General features: G+C 52.0%; 1 protein-coding gene and 2 long non-coding RNA genes across 3 annotated transcripts; all 3 read left to right on the top strand.

The window, feature by feature from the left end:
- The first annotated feature begins 7,531 nt into the window (after positions 1-7,531).
- LOC116779879 lies at positions 7,532-9,688 on the top strand. Its single transcript, XR_004354226.1, has 4 exons — positions 7,532-7,603; positions 7,692-7,798; positions 8,498-8,588; positions 9,524-9,688. It is a non-coding gene; the product is annotated as an uncharacterized LOC116779879 (long non-coding RNA).
- A 742-nt stretch (positions 9,689-10,430) lies between these two features.
- On the top strand, positions 10,431-11,615 carry LOC116800112 (ankyrin repeat domain-containing protein 26-like). Its single transcript, XM_032713692.1, has 3 exons — positions 10,431-10,706; positions 11,235-11,468; positions 11,583-11,615. The coding sequence occupies exons 1-3, from the start codon at positions 10,452-10,454 to the stop codon at positions 11,613-11,615; spliced, it is 522 nt and encodes a 173-aa protein (XP_032569583.1). The 5' UTR covers positions 10,431-10,451.
- Positions 11,616-14,684: 3,069 nt separating this feature from the next.
- LOC116779885 lies at positions 14,685-16,540 on the top strand. The gene is made up of 3 exons (XR_004354232.1): positions 14,685-14,718; positions 15,392-15,616; positions 16,295-16,540. It is a non-coding gene; the product is annotated as an uncharacterized LOC116779885 (long non-coding RNA).
- Positions 16,541-16,800: the final 260 nt, after the last annotated feature.

Genomic DNA, 16,800 nt, shown 5'->3' with positions numbered 1-16,800 from the left:
TTTTGGACTGGTACTAAGGAATCCTTTCCTCGTGCATTTCCTCTTAAACCTTTCTACATCTGGCCAGCGCAGGTGTGTGAAAGCAGAACGTGGTATCTTTGTGGGAAAGTCCTTAAGACCTTGCCTTCCTCAGACCTGTCTTCCTTCTCTTTAGAGTTCCAGCAGTAACGACAGTAGCACCACTCTGGCATTGCGGTGTCTATTCAAGTGCTGTTGTTTTAGAGGTTAGTCTTTTTGCCAGTCTCTAATCTCCTCATCCCGTGGGTGAGAGAAAAGACGAATCTTGTGCCCTTTCCTGTTCGAATAAGGAGAGGCCTCTCGGAGAAGAGAGTTGGATTCTGTGAATCCAAACTAAGAAGGTTCTTTCTTGGCTTCTGTTTTGGCAGCGGGTCTGAGGGTTGAGGTTTCCTTGAGAAGGCCAGGGTAGGCCAGAGTTCTTCTGGAGGTGACACTGGCTGCTCCTTGCACTTGGTGTGATTTCTTAGAAACAGGCCCTGTGAACAAGCTCAGATCAAAGGATGTGCTACTTTTGGACGTCTTAATGCCCTTGGCTTTTAGAAGTGGGGTAATAGTGAAGGCCGTGGAGGGTAACTTTGCGAAAGCCTTAGTGCCAAAGATGACTCTGTGTGTGCTTGTGAATGTTTCAGAGCTAATGAGAGACTTGCAGAGGCCAACACCCAGCTCTTTTTGGAGCGCCACAGAAGCAAATCTGCAGTCCCAAGCAGCGCCATCAGCGGACACCTGGCTGCAAGTCCACTTCTGGATTCAACTGGCCTGGGACATCTTGGCATCAGTTTGGGACTGAGCAGAAGGCTGGGTCTCAGAACACAACTCAGCCATCTGTGGTAAAGTGGAAGACTTCCGGTCATCAGGTTTGTCCAAATTTTCCAGCGTGGTCCAAGGCCCAAAAATACGGAAATGGAAGCAATGAGCTGTGGAACTCCATTCTTTGACAAGAGAAACTGTGGGAAAGAGCACTGTGGTGCAGGAACCTACCCCCTAAGTTCTCCACTAAATTGACACGTATGGTGCGTGTGACCTATTTGAAATGGCTGATGTCATCGTGAGTGCCAAATGCCACCAGACATCTGTGAGACACCTTTTCTTCATCAGTGATCTTCGTTCTAGCAGTTTCTTCCCTGGACCTTGCTTTAATATGTTACTCTGGATAGGAGGTATTTGCTGGTGTAGTTCCTGCTACGTCTTCCTCCATGAAACAGCGGAGCTCCCTACTCCTTGGGAAGTCTTCACGGCCTTCTAATTGTGCAGCAATGCTGCAAGCTCTGCAATACCGCTGGTCCAAGTATGCCCTGTAGTCAGCAGTCAGTGTGATAGCACAGTCCTGCCAGAATGCAGAGCATGATAGCAGGAGACGTGGAAACCACCCGCCAGGAGCTGTAATCAGCGGGACAGGCACGTAGCACGAGCTTGAGGCATGGGCAAGCAGGAGGCTTGGAAGCGAGTGATCTTTAAGGTCCCTTTAAGGTTTGGGGTTTTCCCGGAATTCACTGTCTTTCCATCCCGCTGAGTTCTTTTTTTGTTCTTTCTGTCTGCAGGTTGCTGAACTTTCCCAACAGCTGGAGAGGGAATGTCAAAAGCGCATGCAGCTGGAAGCCACAAGTCAGGGTTTGCAAGACAAGCTGTCTAGCCTGCGTGGGAAGTGAGAAAACCTGGAGAAGAGCAAATGCCAGCTGCAAGAAGAGCTGGCAAAGCTCCAGCATCATTTGGAGACCAATGTGGTGGGTGGCAGCCAGATCATGGCTAGGCTTGGCCAACAAAGATTTGGAAGGGCTCTCCCCACATTTTCTAAAGAGGCCAATGCGAGACAGACAAGATGGGTTGCAAAAGGCACAGCAGAATGGGATCCCATCCTTGGATGGGATCGGCAAGACACGATTCTTTCTGCGTTGTCTTCTCTCTTCGATGGTGATCCTACGTGCGTTCTCAAAGGAAGCAGCAGCGTTAGAGACAGTGTGTCTCCAGACCTCTCGACTGGAGGCCAGAGTAGACCAGTGCTGGAGACCAATGTGGCCAAGGCTGAGATGTTGCTTCAGGGAGTCCTCGTGTCTCCTTTTGCCGGCTCCTCTCTTGCGGCAGCCAGTGGCAAGTTTGCCATAGATCACGATCTTGGGGAGGCGGTAGTCCTCCATCCTGGAGACGTGCCCTGCCCGACGCAGCTGTGTTCTCAGCAACGTGGCCTCAATGCTGGTAATTGCTGCCTGTTGTAGAACAGACGTATTAGTTCCGTAATCTGACCAACGGATGTTTAGGATTGTACGGAGACAGCGTTGATGGAAGCGTTCTAGGAGTTGCAGGTGGTGGCGGTAAATGAGCCATGATTTGGACCCATCTGAGAGAGCAGACAGCGCAATGGCTCTGTAAACCCTGATCTTTGTACTTTTCTTCATGTGTTTATTTACAAGGACTCCCTGAAATCTTTGTACTTTTCTTCAGGTGTTTATTTACAAGGACTCCCTGAAACAACCTCTCAGCCTTGGCCATATTGATCAACATAACTGGTCTGCTCTGGCCTCCAATCGGGAGGTCTGGTGACGCACTAACGCTGCTGATGCTTTTGCGAAAGCACGGAGGATCACTCTTGAGGAGAAAAGACAACGCAGAAAGAGTCGTGCCTTGCAGAATATATCTCCTTAGCAGTCTTTCTGCTGTGCCTTTTGCAACCGGCCGTGTCTATCTCGTATTGGCCTTTTTAGCCACCAACGCGCTTGTAACAGACGTGGGTAGAGCCCTTCCCAAATCATCGTTCGTGAAACCTGGCCATGATGATGATGATTATTTTGCCAGACTCTTTTATGGACTCTTCTGAAAGCTCTCGATGCCTTTGGTAACCTGTTGTCTCCCCGAGTAGGGGCAGTATCCAATTCATTCTTCACCGGTGTTGTGTAATGGACTGAATTGCTGAGTCTTGACCTACACGGTTGGTCCTGAAAAGAGTCTGAAAGTGTTCAGAGCATCGATTTAGAACGGTGGTTTTATCTGTGAGAAGCATTTGACCATCTGCGCTGAGTAGAGGACTTTGGCCTGTCGGTCCGTCTGCTGTTTTCAAGGCCTCCTAGAATCCTCTGTGATCACCCGTTATCTGCGCATAATTGAATTTTTCCTGCTAGATTGGTCCACCCCTTGTTTTGGATGTCACGAAGTTGCTGTTGGAGCTTGCTGCCTGCGAGACAAAAGGCTGCTTTTCTTCCATGAGCAGATGGCTGAGCAAGGTGTGCTCGGTGGGCAGTTCTCTTTTTCCTCCACAAATCCTGGATGTCTTGACTGTTTTCATCCAAGCAACCCTTGTTCTTCTTGAAGGAGAAGCCTAAGGGTTCTTCAGAGGACTGCAGGATGTTATTTTCATAGGTTGCCAAATGATTCAGGAGAGGGATCTATGGAATGATCCTGGAGCCTAGTTTGAAGGTTTGCCTGAAAGTTGTCTCTCCCTTTAGCTGATTGAAGATCTTTAACTTGGTCTCCTGCTCGGAATACCGCCCCTTTTAGGTTTGAACTTAAGGTTGAAGCGAAGTTTACAGCCAAATAGAACAATAGAAAAGGGAGGTGGAAGAAGGAGCCGAGCAGGAAATAAGACCAAAACTACAAGTCTGGTTCTCTATTCAACTGGGCTGGAACATCTTGTCAACAATTTGAGACTGAACAATCTCAGTCTGTGAGGAGGCTCTTGGCTGCCGCTAGGTGTTCTTATGCCAACTTGGTCTTGAATAAACTGAAGAGTCTAGTAGGTGTCCTTGTTTTCTTCTGTTGCCCCTGCCGGCTTTGCTTCTGCCATTCCCCGATCCCAAGGCTGTCCCTCTTCTTCCCTCTGCTTGCCTCTGGGACAGGTGGGGACCTGTCCAACTTGGGCAGAAAGGGCCTGGCTGCCAGAACTGTCCCGACATTTGAGGAGAACTGTTGCGTTTGGTGACAGAATTGGAGCTCTTTGGACCTAGGTGGGAGGGATGAGGAGAGTCCTATTTTTGAAGGTTTTAAGGCTTTCTTCCCGGGCCGGGAGTTAAGACTTCTCTCTCTGCCCTTGGTCTGAGTGCAAATCAGTGCGGCAGACATCTTCAAGGTTGAAAGAGAAGCCAGGCCTGAAGGCCGAGCCAGAGCTCTCCTCTGCTCCCTTCAGCTCTGCTCACAGCTGAATCTTCAGCCCGTCCCAGAGGCCAGGCAAATGCGTGCTTCCGTGAAGGCTTGAAGCACAGTCGTGTTAAGATCCTGGCCTACAGGTGAGCTATTGCTACTACTCGGTTGCCAGAGTCTTCCAGTGCTTTCGAGCCCTCCTCTTTGTGTTCTGGGCAGAAGATAATGGTGAGCTTGTGGTAGCCATAAAACACAGGCAACTCCCTGATCCTGTGGGAAGTGGATGGGTTTGTAGCCCGCTGTAAGAGGGAAAGGATGGGAAGGATGCTGAAGCTGAAACCATACGCCGTTGAAATCTCAACCCAAACAATCTTTATTCCCAAGAGGTGGCCAACAAAAGGAAAAAACCCCAAGAGAGAGGAAGGAGGAGAAAAATAAGCCCTCGGTACGACTCCCCCAGTTGCCCAGGTGTTGCTTCTGAAGTTATCTTCCCGACCCAGAACGCCTGGAATTGCCCAGAGCAGAAGCTGCATTCTGGGAGAGTCGGCAGGCTCACAAGATAACGGGCGTACCCGCCAAAGGCAACGTTGTCCTTTGATGTGAAGCTTGCGTCTGCCGAGTACGAGCCATCCGCTTTTTATCCAATTAATTTGTGATGTCCACCTGGGCAGGTGTGGTCGGCACCGCCCAGCCAGAGACCTTCTGTTCCTCCCAACATTCTGGAATTCCTTTGGAATTCCCCCCGCCCTTGCGCGCTGTACTTCAGGGGGTGTTTTCTAAATGAGTCTGGGGGCGTACTTCATCACCCTCCTGTTCACTTTTTTCTTCAAATGCCCTTGGAAGGCGATCAGGCAATAATAAGACACCAATTAATTGTCGTTTGTCCAAAACGCTTCCTTCAAGGATGAAGTTGCCATTTCTCAGTGCTTGTTTTCTCCTAAGTTGGCAGGAAAAGATAGACTCTCCCAGGCGGCTGGGCCAAAGACAGACCAAAAGTATCAACATCTAATTAAGCCCTGATACACCCGCAAAGAAAAGGGACATTTCTTCAGCCTGCTTGCAGTCCATTGTAGTGTCCCTCCCTGAGCAAGCTGGTGCAGAAGTTGTGGGCCTTCACTTGGTGTTGTCATTGGGACCGAGTGGGACAAGATGTGTTTGAAAGTTTCTTGCTGCCCTGCTGTGTGCTGCCTGTTGGCTGGTGGAACATCAGCAGAGCTGAAACTGACTGTTGGCATCTGGCAAAGCAGCAGGTGAGAGCAGTTGCGAGGGTGAGGTGGGGCGAGGTGTCTGCTCTTCAAGAGGGACAATGTCAGGGTTGAAAACAAGTCTGTGGGAAGGCAGACAGAGCTAAACAAGTCACTGTAAGTCTGTAAATGCTGAATCATCATGGTGTGATGCAGGGTAGCCAATTGTGATATATGTTTATGAAAAAACACCAACGGTAGTTTAACATGTATGTTATGCCCAGGGCTATAAGAGTCAGCGTTCTGTTCCAATAAAGGTTCTTTCCTCTCCTGTCTTGTTGCTTGAAAGTAGACTGTCTGCGTATTTTCTTTTATTGACCGCCACAACAATAACAGGACAAGAGAAAGGAGTTGGGGAATTGTCCTGGAAGTCTGGCCTGGTGGGTTTGGAGCACTGGGGGCATCTTGAGAGCTGTGGTGGCCCCCGCCTGCTTGGGCTGGGATGTCACCTCCTGAGCCTCATTTGATGGCAGTGTGTCCAGAGGCAGCCCGCTCCATGCTGAAGCAAAAAGCCAGAGCGGGTGAGGGAGCTGCCAGCACCTACCGCAGCCTGCGGCCCGGTGGGAGCGTCCCGGGCCCTGCCCCGGGGCCTGAGGCGGGGCAGTGCCCTCCTGCCGGCCGCCCTCACAAGGCCCAGGCCGCCTCCTTCCCACAAGGCCCAGCAGGGCCGCCCTCACACCTGCCCCGCCCTGCCCAGTACCCCCCCGCCCCACCCAGCACCGTGGCCTCTGTCACCCCACGCTGACGTGCTGAGCCTTCCACCAGCCATTGTGACGCCACAGGCACCAGTCGGGCACGGCTTTGTTGGTGCCCGCAGCCGGCGCTCAGAGCTGCTGTAGCCTCTCGGGGAGCAGCAACTCATCCCGTTCTGGGAGCATTGCGTGCCTGTATCGCCGTCTTGGTAGCTGCAGGCCACAACCGCTGCGCAGGGCGACCTCGTCTGCCTTGTGCTTTCTACCCCGTGCCCGTCCTTCTTGTCGTCCTTGTCCCCTTTGTCACCCTCCCCCTAAACCTCACCCTTGTCCCAATTCCTCATCCCTACTTGGCACCCGGCAGCCCGCCGGAGGTCTTGCACTCCTGCTGCAGGGAACTGCAAGCAGGGCCATGCCGTGGCTTCTGAGCAAGGAGCGACGGCAGTCGCCCTCCAGCAGCAGCAGTGGGCAGCCCTGGGCTGCCACCAGCTCCAGCAGCGCCTCCCAGCTCCGGGAGGAGGGGTTGGGCAGGCTGCACCGCGCGGCCGCCCACGGCGACCTGGGCTGGCTGAGGCGCTGGCGCTGGTACGTGAAGGTAGTCGGCATCGACAGGCCAGACCAGGAGATGCGGTGAGTTCTGTGCCACGCTGATGGCACACCTTGGCTGCTCCTGAGCCAAGCTGCAGTAGTCCTCGGCAACCCTGTCTTAAGGACAAGGCTTGAAAAGTGACATTTGCCCTGTCAACTGGGAGAGGGAACTCTTGAGCTTTTCACTGCTCGGAGCTGCCGGCCGGGCTCCAGCGCTGTTAGAAAGGCGTGTTGCCCACCTGCCGTTTGGCCGTGGTCTCTCTGCAGGGCTGTTCTGCAGCTGCTCAGCCCTCACCTGTTCTCTTCTGCCCTCTGGCTGATCAGCGCAGCATTGCAGCAGCAGCAGCAGCAGCGAGCAGGAGGAGCAGAGTCGGAGCAGGGTCCCCAGGGTGCTGGGTAGAGACACAGTTTGGGCTTGTCCTTTTTCTGTCTAGGTTAAGAGTGTCTGTTTAATTTTTAGGACACCTCTGCATCTGGCTTCGGCCAATGGCCATGCAGATGTCGTTAGATATCTGCTAAGAAAGAACAGCCAGCCCAACCTCGCCGACAGCTTCAAGAGAACGGCCCTGATGAAGGTGTGTGGAATGCCTTCTGAGCTTGGAGGTGGGGCTTAGTGGTGTGTTAAAGGGGAGGTGTCTGGCAGGATTCCTTGCAGCGCAGGGCCATAGAAACACGCCTACTGCAATGGGCACGCCATAGGCCTCTGTTAGCTCATCTTTGCAGATGGTCTTCTATGGCAGCATTCAGGAGCTGAGGCAGTTGTGAGAGAGGGGGATGGATGTAAAAGTTGGAAGTCTTTCCCTTTCGGTGTGTTGTTCCCAGGCAGTCCAGCAGGAGCAGGAAGAATGTGTTGCTATTCTGCTGGACCACGGTGCCGACCCGAATCTGGCAGATGCGGACGGCAACACTGCCCTTCACCTGGCTGTCCTGTCTAAAAATACAGCTGTAGCAGGGCTGTTACTGGAGCATCATGCCAAGAGTGATGCTCAGAACCAGGTAACCTTGGCATGTGGGTAAAGCTGCTCTTTCCAAGAGCTGCAGAGTTTGTCTGTGTCTTTCTAATGGGGATTCTTTCTCCTTTTAGTGGGGATTTACCCCCTTGAAACTTGCAGCCTTGCAACAGCATGAGGAGATTGTGGAGTGCCTTGTGAAAAAAGCAGCTGACAGGCATGCTCAAGGCCAGTGGGAAAGGTGAGGGCTTTGTCAAAAGAGCACCCACCTTCGGGTAGTCTGCAGGTGGAGAGACGGTGAGTGAGACGAGGGGCGTGGCATGAGCTTGGAAAAAGAAGGAGGAACCCCGTGGAAGCAGTTCCCGGGGCGACTGGTAAATGCAGGTCTGCACTTGGCTGCTCGTAGCTTTGGGGCTCTTGCCCTTTGCCCCCTGAGGTCTGCAAGAAAGCCTTTTCTGTGGTGCCCTTCCCCCCCACAGAGTCAGAGCCATGGGGAAACTTGCCAGCAGCTCAGCAGCGTGGCTGCTCTGCAGGCCGGGGGGGTTTAAGGCAAGGCAGAGTTGGTGCGTTAAGTGCTCTGAAGGGAAGCGTTGGGGGAAAGGGGGGCTCCGAGCGCACCTAAGGAGAAAACTTGCTGCCATGGAGATGGTCAGGCAGTGGAAGGGCTTGCCCCAGGAAGGGCTTGCCCCGGGAGTTTGTGCAGCCACATCGGTGGGGCCTTTGAAGAGCAGTGCAAGGAGCCCTGAAGAGCACGACCTGAGCTGGTAGTTGAGGCTGCTTCAGGGAGGCCCCTTCTAAGAGAAATTCTCCAATGCTTGCAGGACTTGGCCTTGCTTTCCCGGAGGTTGTAGGAAAGGGGGGAAGAGGTCTTTTGGGAGCAAGCAGGGGGAAAAATGATGCAGGATGAGACATGTTTCCGATGAACTTTTGGATGCTTTAGGACTGCTCTTGTGGTTACTGGAAGCCATGAGGCTCACCTGGAGGAAGATAATCTGCGCTTGCAGGAGGAGTTGGACAGGGCTGACGTGGAGGTATGGAAAGCGTGTCCCCACAGGGATAAACCTGGGGGTGCTTGTTGCTTCCTCTCCATCACGAAAAGGGACAAAACAGTATTCTGGGAGCCGGTACGACAGACCTAAGGAAGCGGCAGTTCCATCGGGCTTGATCTGCCTCTGTCCCTCCGGCCCCTGCCCCACAACCCGTCATGCTGAGGCAGAGCTGCCTCTCCTTAGGGTTTCACTCCTTACCGCTCAGGGGGGCTGGGGTTCTCTCTTTCTGCTACACTGGAGGTCTTCCTGCTTTAAGAAGACTCCCCACGCAGCCCTGGCTCCATTCTCGACTCCAGGGCAGGTCTGTGGAGCAGTTCACCTGGCTGCCTTTGCTGAAATGGTGGTCATCAGCTCGTCAGTGATGCCACCCTTCCTGGCCCCACCCCACTGAAGCAGAACTGCCTCAGGCATCCACTGCTTCCTGCTCAGGGACTGCTGGGCGCCCTCTCTGCACTACAGAGTGCGGGTCTTTCCACTGAAGAAAACTCCCCGTGCTGCCTGGTGCAATCCTGGGCTCCAGAGCACATGTGCCAGAACACTTGGCCTCTGCCACTTGCCAGACGCCTTCCTTTAGGAAGATGAACTATTTCACCGGTCTTTTCCTGGAGTAGCAAGCAAGGGAATACAAGAAGCGTCCCAGGTGACCAAAAAGGACGGAGGGGCAGTGTCGGTGCTTAGAAGCGTGCTGTAGGAAAGCAGTGGAGGGATAGGAGAGGCTGCTGTAAAAGAGGACAAAGGCCTACAGTTTGTGTTCATGGGGTAGTAGCAGTGAAGCTTTGAAGGGACTTGAGTGGATTGCAGTTCTTTGGGCAGAGGGGATGCACACAGACATGCAGCACCTGAGTTCTTCAGCAGCAGCTGGCTCCTCTCTGGAAAAGCTCACCTGACAACTGTGCATTCTTCCCGTGATTTTACAGCTGCGGGAGGAGGAAGAAAAGCATCTTCAGTCTGAGCATTGCGTTTGTGACTTGAAGACTGCCTTGGATGACAAGGGAAGAGAAGCAGTAACTTCTTCCCAGAAGCTGCAGGACCTCCCGTTGGCATCTTGCGAGACTAATATGACTGTAAAACAAGTGGAAGAAGAGGCGCAAGAGTAAGAGAGTAACCCAGTGAAGTGAGGGGTCTGTGGCTTTGGGGGAGTGGGTGGAAACAAGGGGAGAGTCATTGGGATTTTGAAGGACACTTCTGCTGTGGATTCTGTTCCTTAGCACAGTTTGTCTGGCATTGGATTTTCTGGGAATAAGACCTGTATTTCTTCTTTGCAAGTGAAAAGAGCAGATTGGAAGGCACTGTCCAGCAGCCAAGCGACGGCGTTGAAGCCCTTCCGAGAGACCTACAAGCCTCTGCCTCAGTAAGCTGGTGCTAAATTTGCCTTTTTGTGACTCTTGAGCTAAGTTGCCTATTTGTGCGGGGAAAGTGTCAGATGAAGTTTTCCTGGAGAGCCTAGGGGAGCTCAGTTTCTGCCTTCTCCTCAGTAGAGGCTGCTCAGGAAGCAGCCTGGTCCTTTTGCCAGTTGCTACAAAAGCCCCGAGGGTATTTGCTGTGCTGGACACTTGAGGAATTCTTAGATTCTAAATGAGGAGTTTCATCCTGAGCTCCAAGGGAGCCGGAAGTATTGCTGCCAGGAGTGTCTCCCAAATTCTTAAGTAGGTCTAAAGTTTCTTCTTTCTGTCGGGGAATCTTTCAAGTGTTTTCTAGGCTGGTTTCCAGTAGAGGAGAGATACAGTTGCGATGACCACCCCTTGAGAAGTTTTCCCAGAATTCACTGCCTTTAGATGCCACTGAGTTTCCTTTTTTTTTTTTTTGTCCTGTGTCCAGGGTGGTGAACTTTCCCAGCAGCTGGACATGGAGCCTAGAAGAGGCATGCCGCTCGAGGCTCAGAAGCAGGCTTTGCAAGGAGAGCTGTCCAGTCTGCGTGGGAAGTGTGAAAACCTGGAGAAGAGCAAATGGCAGCTGCAAGAAGAGGTGGCAGAACTCGATCATCGTTTGGAGACTTTGGTGCTGGATGGCAGCCAAAGAGAAGAATGTAAAAGAGAGGTAGAAGAACCAACTGACCAGGAAAGAAGTCAAAAGCTACAAGACGTCAGCCTCGTTTTGCAAGTAAGTGAATTTCTCCCCAGCGTCCACAGGCGCTACGTAAACTTCTGTTGTGGCCGTGGGTTTTGGGTTTTTTTTGCTCCTGTATTCTGTGGGTTAGCTTCTGTCTTTGCTGAAGGCAGTGGGAGAAGGCAATCTGGTTGGGCAGGAGTGCTGTCGTGGGTGTGTCGTGTGCCGGCAGGTCCCTGAATGCAAAGGCTGCCCGAGGCAGATTGGCACTTTGCAGTGCTTGGGGGTATCTCTGTGGGCTGCTCTGGTTCTCGCTGCTCATCCTTGAATGGGTTTTGCAACTTGCAGCTGTCATGGTCAGACCTAGAGGTGCTGCTTTGTCCTTGTAGGGGGGGAAGGTGCTCTGCAAAGGAGTCACTTAAATGACAGGGGTGGGGGTGAGGGGGTGGACGTGCTGCTGGGGTGAGGAGGCAGAGCCGCCTCTCTGAGTAAGGCTGGGCCCTTGAAACTGGGTGCGTGCAATTTTCTGCTGGGCAGAGCTCTCTTTTCTTGTGGTGGTTGAAGGTGCACTGTCTCCTTCAGGCACAGGCAGCCAACCAGGCCCCATTAGGACAAATCAGAGACAGTCATTGTGATTCCGTGAGAATCCAGTTGGAAGACAGAATTAGAGGCCTCGAAAGTGAATTGGACAGGGTAAAAAGAACCCAACAAGAGAGTGCTTCTCGTAAAGAAGCAACGCAGGCAGAAATGACGATGTACAAAGACCTGTATCTGGAGGAAGTGAAAACCAGAAGATGCCTAGCCAAGAAAGGAAAGGTAAGTCCCTGCTTTTTTTGGAGTGGTAATAAGCGACTCCTTTTCTTCATGCGTTTTCCTTGGAAATCCATCTTCTACATCTCGCCAGCATTATTGCCCTCCATTGGCCAGCAGGGTCTGATGGAGTTGCCAAGACATTCTCCTTGATATTTGAAAAGTCGTGGCAGTCAGGTGAAGTCCCAGGTGATGGGAAAAAGGGAAACTCACTGTGCCATCTTTGAAAGGGGTAGAAAGGAGGGCCCTGGGAACTGCCAAGCTGAGTCCAGAGGAGGCCAGCAAGGTGGTTAGAAAGATGGTGCACCTCTCCTCTGAGGAAAGGCTGGGCCAATTGCAATACTTCAACCTGGAAAAGAGAAGGTTTTGGGGTGACCTACTGGTGGCCTTTTGGTGTGTGAAGGGAGCCTACAAGAAGGATGAAGAGAGTGCATTTCAAAGAGCATGTGGGGAGAGGACAAGGGGGAATGGCTTCAAACGGTAAGAGAGTAGGTTTAGATTTGATCCTAGGAAGAAATTGGTTCCTGTGAGGGTGGTGAGGACCTGCAACAGGTTGCCCAGAGAAGCTGTGGATGCCCCATGGCTGGCAGTGTTCAAGACCAGGTTGGATGGGGTTGTGAACAACCTGGTCTCGTGGAAGGTGTTCCTGACCACAGCAGGAGGCTTGGAACGAGATGATCTTTAAGGTCCCTGCCAAGCCAAGCCATTCTAGGCTTGGATGTTGTCTGTGGTGTTTCTGTGAGACTGTGGGGGAAAGGCTGGTTGTTCCTGTGTTTTGTGGTTTTCTTAATAATTTGCTGTGCAGGTTGGAAAAGCTTCTGAGGCTAGAGAGGAGGAAAGTCAGGGTTAATGAAGAGAAAGAAAGCCAGTCCCAGCTGGAAGAAATGAAGAAGAGTTATTCTGAAAAGGTCAAGGAAGTTGATAGATTACGAAGAGAGGTGAGCTGCGCTCTGGGTGGGACTTATTGGTTGTGGTGTTCCCTCTTTTGAAAGCTGGGAGATGCTTTCCCTATTTCTTGTCATGTCGATGATTTTTTTCCCTTGTCTGCATTTTGGGTGCGATGGGCTTTCTTAATGCTCCTTTGCTGTTGCAGTGGGAGATGACTAAGTGATCCGGAGGTAGTTTCCTTCTGGGTAAAGACGGAAATGTTAAGGGCAAAGCAGTAGGTGTAAGGGTTGATGGAGGCCAGGCTGTCGTGCAGAGGAAGGGCGAGGCAAGAGTGGCAGCCAGCCTGGCAGGGTGCGTGAGCTGAGGGGCAGGGAGCCGTCCCACAGGCCCTGAGCAGGAAGAGCAGAACAGGTGCCCTGACAGTGAGCGGGGTCAACCAAGAGTGCAGATCCCCCGGCGGGCCTGAGGGATGGGCAGGTCCTTGCAGGACATCACGTGCATGGGCTGAGAGCAGTGGGGCCCAGCTGAGGCTGGCTGCAGCTGGAGGGAGGCTGTGACAGCGTCCTCGGGTGTGGGGATGAATTGCTGCCCTGGGAGAGTCATGGTAGGGCACCATTAGCCCCTGAACCCTGTCTCAGGCAGGAGCTGAGCAGGAGGCACTTGAGGTTTTGCTTTTCTCGACAGTGTTGCTGCCCAGGGCCCAATGAGGACAGGTGCCTCCCAGGGGAAAATCTGTCATTATTGCTCACGGGGAGCTGTTTCAGCCCATCTTGTGGGGGAGCCAGAAGGACTGTTCCCAGCAGTGCTTTGAGGCTGCTCTGCCTGTGCAGTAGTGGCACGGATCCTCATCTCCTTCTCCGCTCGTCACTCGGATCCGTCTGAAGACGCGGCGTCTGTCAGAGTCACGCTTGGGTTTGAAGGCATCCCTGTAGATGGCTTCCTGCCTTTGCAGTGATTCCTTTGGAGTGCAGAAGTTTGTAGCATTTTTGCATGAGGAACTCGAAAAGGATGGGAAGCTGAGGAATCCTATGACAAATGATGTGAAAGCTGTTCTGCTGGAAAAGAAGAGGCTGGTTGGACTTTCTTTCTAGTCTTGAGGCAGCAGATGAGAATATAGTCTCCCTGACCGCCCCTTTGAGGTTTCCCAGAATTCACTGCCTTTCCATCCCGCTGAGTTCCTGTTTTTTCTTTCTGCCTGCAGGTTGCTGAACTTTCCCAGCAGCTGGACAGGGAATGTCAAAAGTGCACGCAGCTGGAAGCCAAAAATCAAGATTTGCAAGAAGAGCTGTCTACCCTGCGTGGGAAGGGCGAGAACCTGGAGATGGACAAATGCCAGTTGCAAGAAGAGCTGGCAAAAGTCCGGCATCATTGGAGACTGACTTGGTGGATCGCAGCCAACTCGAACAATGAAAAAAGAGGTGGAAGAACAAGCCGACCAGGAAATCAGACAAAAACTCCAGGAAGTCAATGAGTTTTTGCAAGTAAGTGAATTTCTCCCCAGCGTCCACAGGCGCTACGTAAACTTCTGTTGTGGCCGTGGGTTTTGGTTTTTCTTTTGCTCCTGTGTTCTGTGGGTTAGCTTCTGTCTTTGCTGAAGGCAGTGGGAGAAGGCATCTGGTTGGGCAGGAGTGCTGTCGTGTGTGTCGTGTGCCGGCAGGTCCCTGAATGCAAAGGCTGCCCGAGCAGATTGGCACTTTGCAGTGCTTGGGGGATCTCTGTGGGCTGCTCTGGTTCTCGCTGCATCCTTGAATGGGTTTTGCAACTTGCAGCTGTCATGGCCAGACCTAGAGGTGCTGCTTGTCCTTGTAGGGGCGGAAGGTGCTCTGCAAAGGAGTCCTAAATGACAGGGTGGGGGATGCTCTTCTTGTCTTTGAAGAATCCTTTCGCTATGCTCTGTCCTACAGATACAGGGTGTCTTCATTAGTAGCTTTGAATAAGAGCGCTAGTTTGGTCTTCTTTCCCACTGCAAAGAATTGTTTGCCTTGGTAGCTGCTGGGTTCTGCCTTGATTGCTGCTGGGAGTGAGGAGGCAGAGTGCCTCTCTGAGTAAGGCTGAGCCCTTGAAACTGGGTGCATGCAATTTTCTGCTGGGCAGAGCTCTCTTTTGCTTGTGGGGTTGAAGGTGCACTGTCTCCTTCAGGCACAGGCAGCCTACCAGGACACATTAGAAGAAACCGAAGCAGTCATTTGGACTCCTGAAAAGCAGTTAGAGAGAGAATTAGAGATCTTGACCGTGCACTGGGAAGGATAAAAAGCAACCGAGCAGAAAGACCTTTTCAAAAAGAATCCACCCAGCAGAAGTGGACAAGTAAAAGAGCTGTATGTGGTGGAAGCGAAAGCAGAAAAAGCCTAACCAAGAGACTGGAAAGGTAAGTCCCTGCTTTTTTGGACTGGTACTAAGGGACTCCTTTTTCCTCGTGCATTTTCCTTCTTAAATCCCTTTTCTACATCTGGCCAGCGTCAGGTGTGAAAGCAGAACGTGGTATCTTGTGGGGAAAGTTCCTTAAGACCCTTGCCTTCCTCAGACCTGTCTTCCTTTCTCTTTAGAGTTCCAGCAGTAACAGCACAGTAGCACCACTCTGGCATTGCTGGTGTCTATTTCAAGTTGCTGTTTTAGCAGGTAGTCTTTTTGCCAGTCTCTAATCTCCTCATCCCGTGGGTGAGAGAAAAGACGAATCTTGTGCCCTTTCCTGTTCGAATAAGGAGAGGCCTCTCGGAGAAGAGAGTTGGATTCTGTGAATCCAAACTAAGAAGGTTCTTTCTTGGCTTCTGTTTTGGCAGCGGGTCTGAGGGTTGAGGTTTCCTTGAGAAGGCCAGGGTAGGCCAGAGTTCTTCTGGAGGTGACACTGGCTGCTCCTTGCACTTGGTGTGATTTCTTAGAAACAGGCCCTGTGAACAAGCTCAGATCAAAGGATGTGCTGCTTTTGGACGTCTTAATGCCCTTGGCTTTTAGAAGTGGGGTAATAGTGAAGGCCGTGGAGGGTAACTTTGCGAAAGCCTTAGTGCCAAAGATGACTCTGTGTGTGCTTGTGAATGTTTCAGAGCTAATGAGAGACTTGCAGAGGCCAACACCCAGCTCTTTTTGGAGCGCCACAGAAGCAAATCTGCAGTCCCAAGCAGCGCCATCAGCGGACACCTGGCTGCAAGTCCACTTCTGGATTCAACTGGCCTGGGACATCTTGGCATCAGTTTGGGACTGAGCAGAAGGCTGGGTCTCAGAACACAACTCAGCCATCTGTGGTAAAGTGGAAGACTTCCGGTCATCAGGTTTGTCCAAATTTTCCAGAGTGGTCCAAGGCCCAAAAATACGGAAATGGAAGCAATGAGCTGTGGAACTCCATTCTTTGACAAGAGAAAGTGGGAAAGAGCACTGTGGTGCAGGAACCTACCCCCTAAGTTCTCCACTAAATTGACACGTATGGTGCGTGTGACCTATTTGAAATGGCTGATGTCATCGTGAGTGCCAAATGCCACCAGACATCTGTGAGACACCTTTTTCTTCATCAGTGATCTTCGTTCTAGCAGTTCCCTGGACCTTGCTTTAATATGTTACTCTGGATGAGGTATTTGCTGGTGTAGTTCCTGCTACGTCTTCCTCCATGAAACAGCGGAGCTCCTACTCCTTGGGAAGTCTTCACGGCCTTCTAATTGTGCAGCAATGCTGCAAGCTCTGCAATACCGCTGGTCCAAGTATGCCCTGTAGTCAGCAGTCAGTGTGATAGCACAGTCCTGCCAGAATGCAGAGCATGATAGCAGGAGACGTGGAAACCACCCGCCAGGAGCTGTAATCAGCGGGACAGGCACGTAGAGAGCTTGAGGCATGGGCAAGCAGGAGGCTTGGAAGCGAGTGATCTTTAAGGTCTTTAAGGTCCCCTTTTGGGGTTTTCCCGGAATTCACTGTCTTTCCATCCCGCTGAGTTCTTTTTTTGTTCTTTCTGTCTGCAGGTTGCTGAACTTTCCCAACAGCTGGAGAGGGAATGTCAAAAGCGCATGCAGCTGGAAGCCACAAGTCAGGGTTTGCAAGACAAGCTGTCTAGCCTGCGTGGGAAGTGAGAAAACCTGGAGAAGAGCAAATGCCAGCTGCAAGAAGAGCTGGCAAAGCTCCAGCATCATTTGGAGACCAATGTGGTGGGTGGCAGCCAGATCATGGCTAGGCTTGGCCAACAAAGATTTGGAAGGGCTCTCCCCACATTTTCTAAAGAGGCCAATGCGAGACAGACAAGATGGGTTGCAAAAGGCACAGCAGAATGGGATCCCATCCTTGGATGGGATCGGCAAGACACGATTCTTTCTGCGTTGTCTTCTCTCTTCGATGGTGATCCTACGTGCGTTCTCAAAGGAAGCAGCAGCGTTAGAGACAGTGTGTCTCCAGACCTCTCGACTGGAGGCCAGAGTAGACCAGTGCTGGAGACCAATGTGGCCAAGGCTGAGATGTTGCTTCAGGGAGTCCT

Source organism: Chiroxiphia lanceolata, chromosome 31 (genome assembly GCF_009829145.1).
Source record: "Chiroxiphia lanceolata isolate bChiLan1 chromosome 31, bChiLan1.pri, whole genome shotgun sequence".
In the NCBI taxonomy this organism is placed as follows: Eukaryota; Metazoa; Chordata; class Aves; order Passeriformes; family Pipridae; genus Chiroxiphia; species Chiroxiphia lanceolata.
This window is presented reverse-complemented; position numbering and strand designations above follow the sequence as displayed.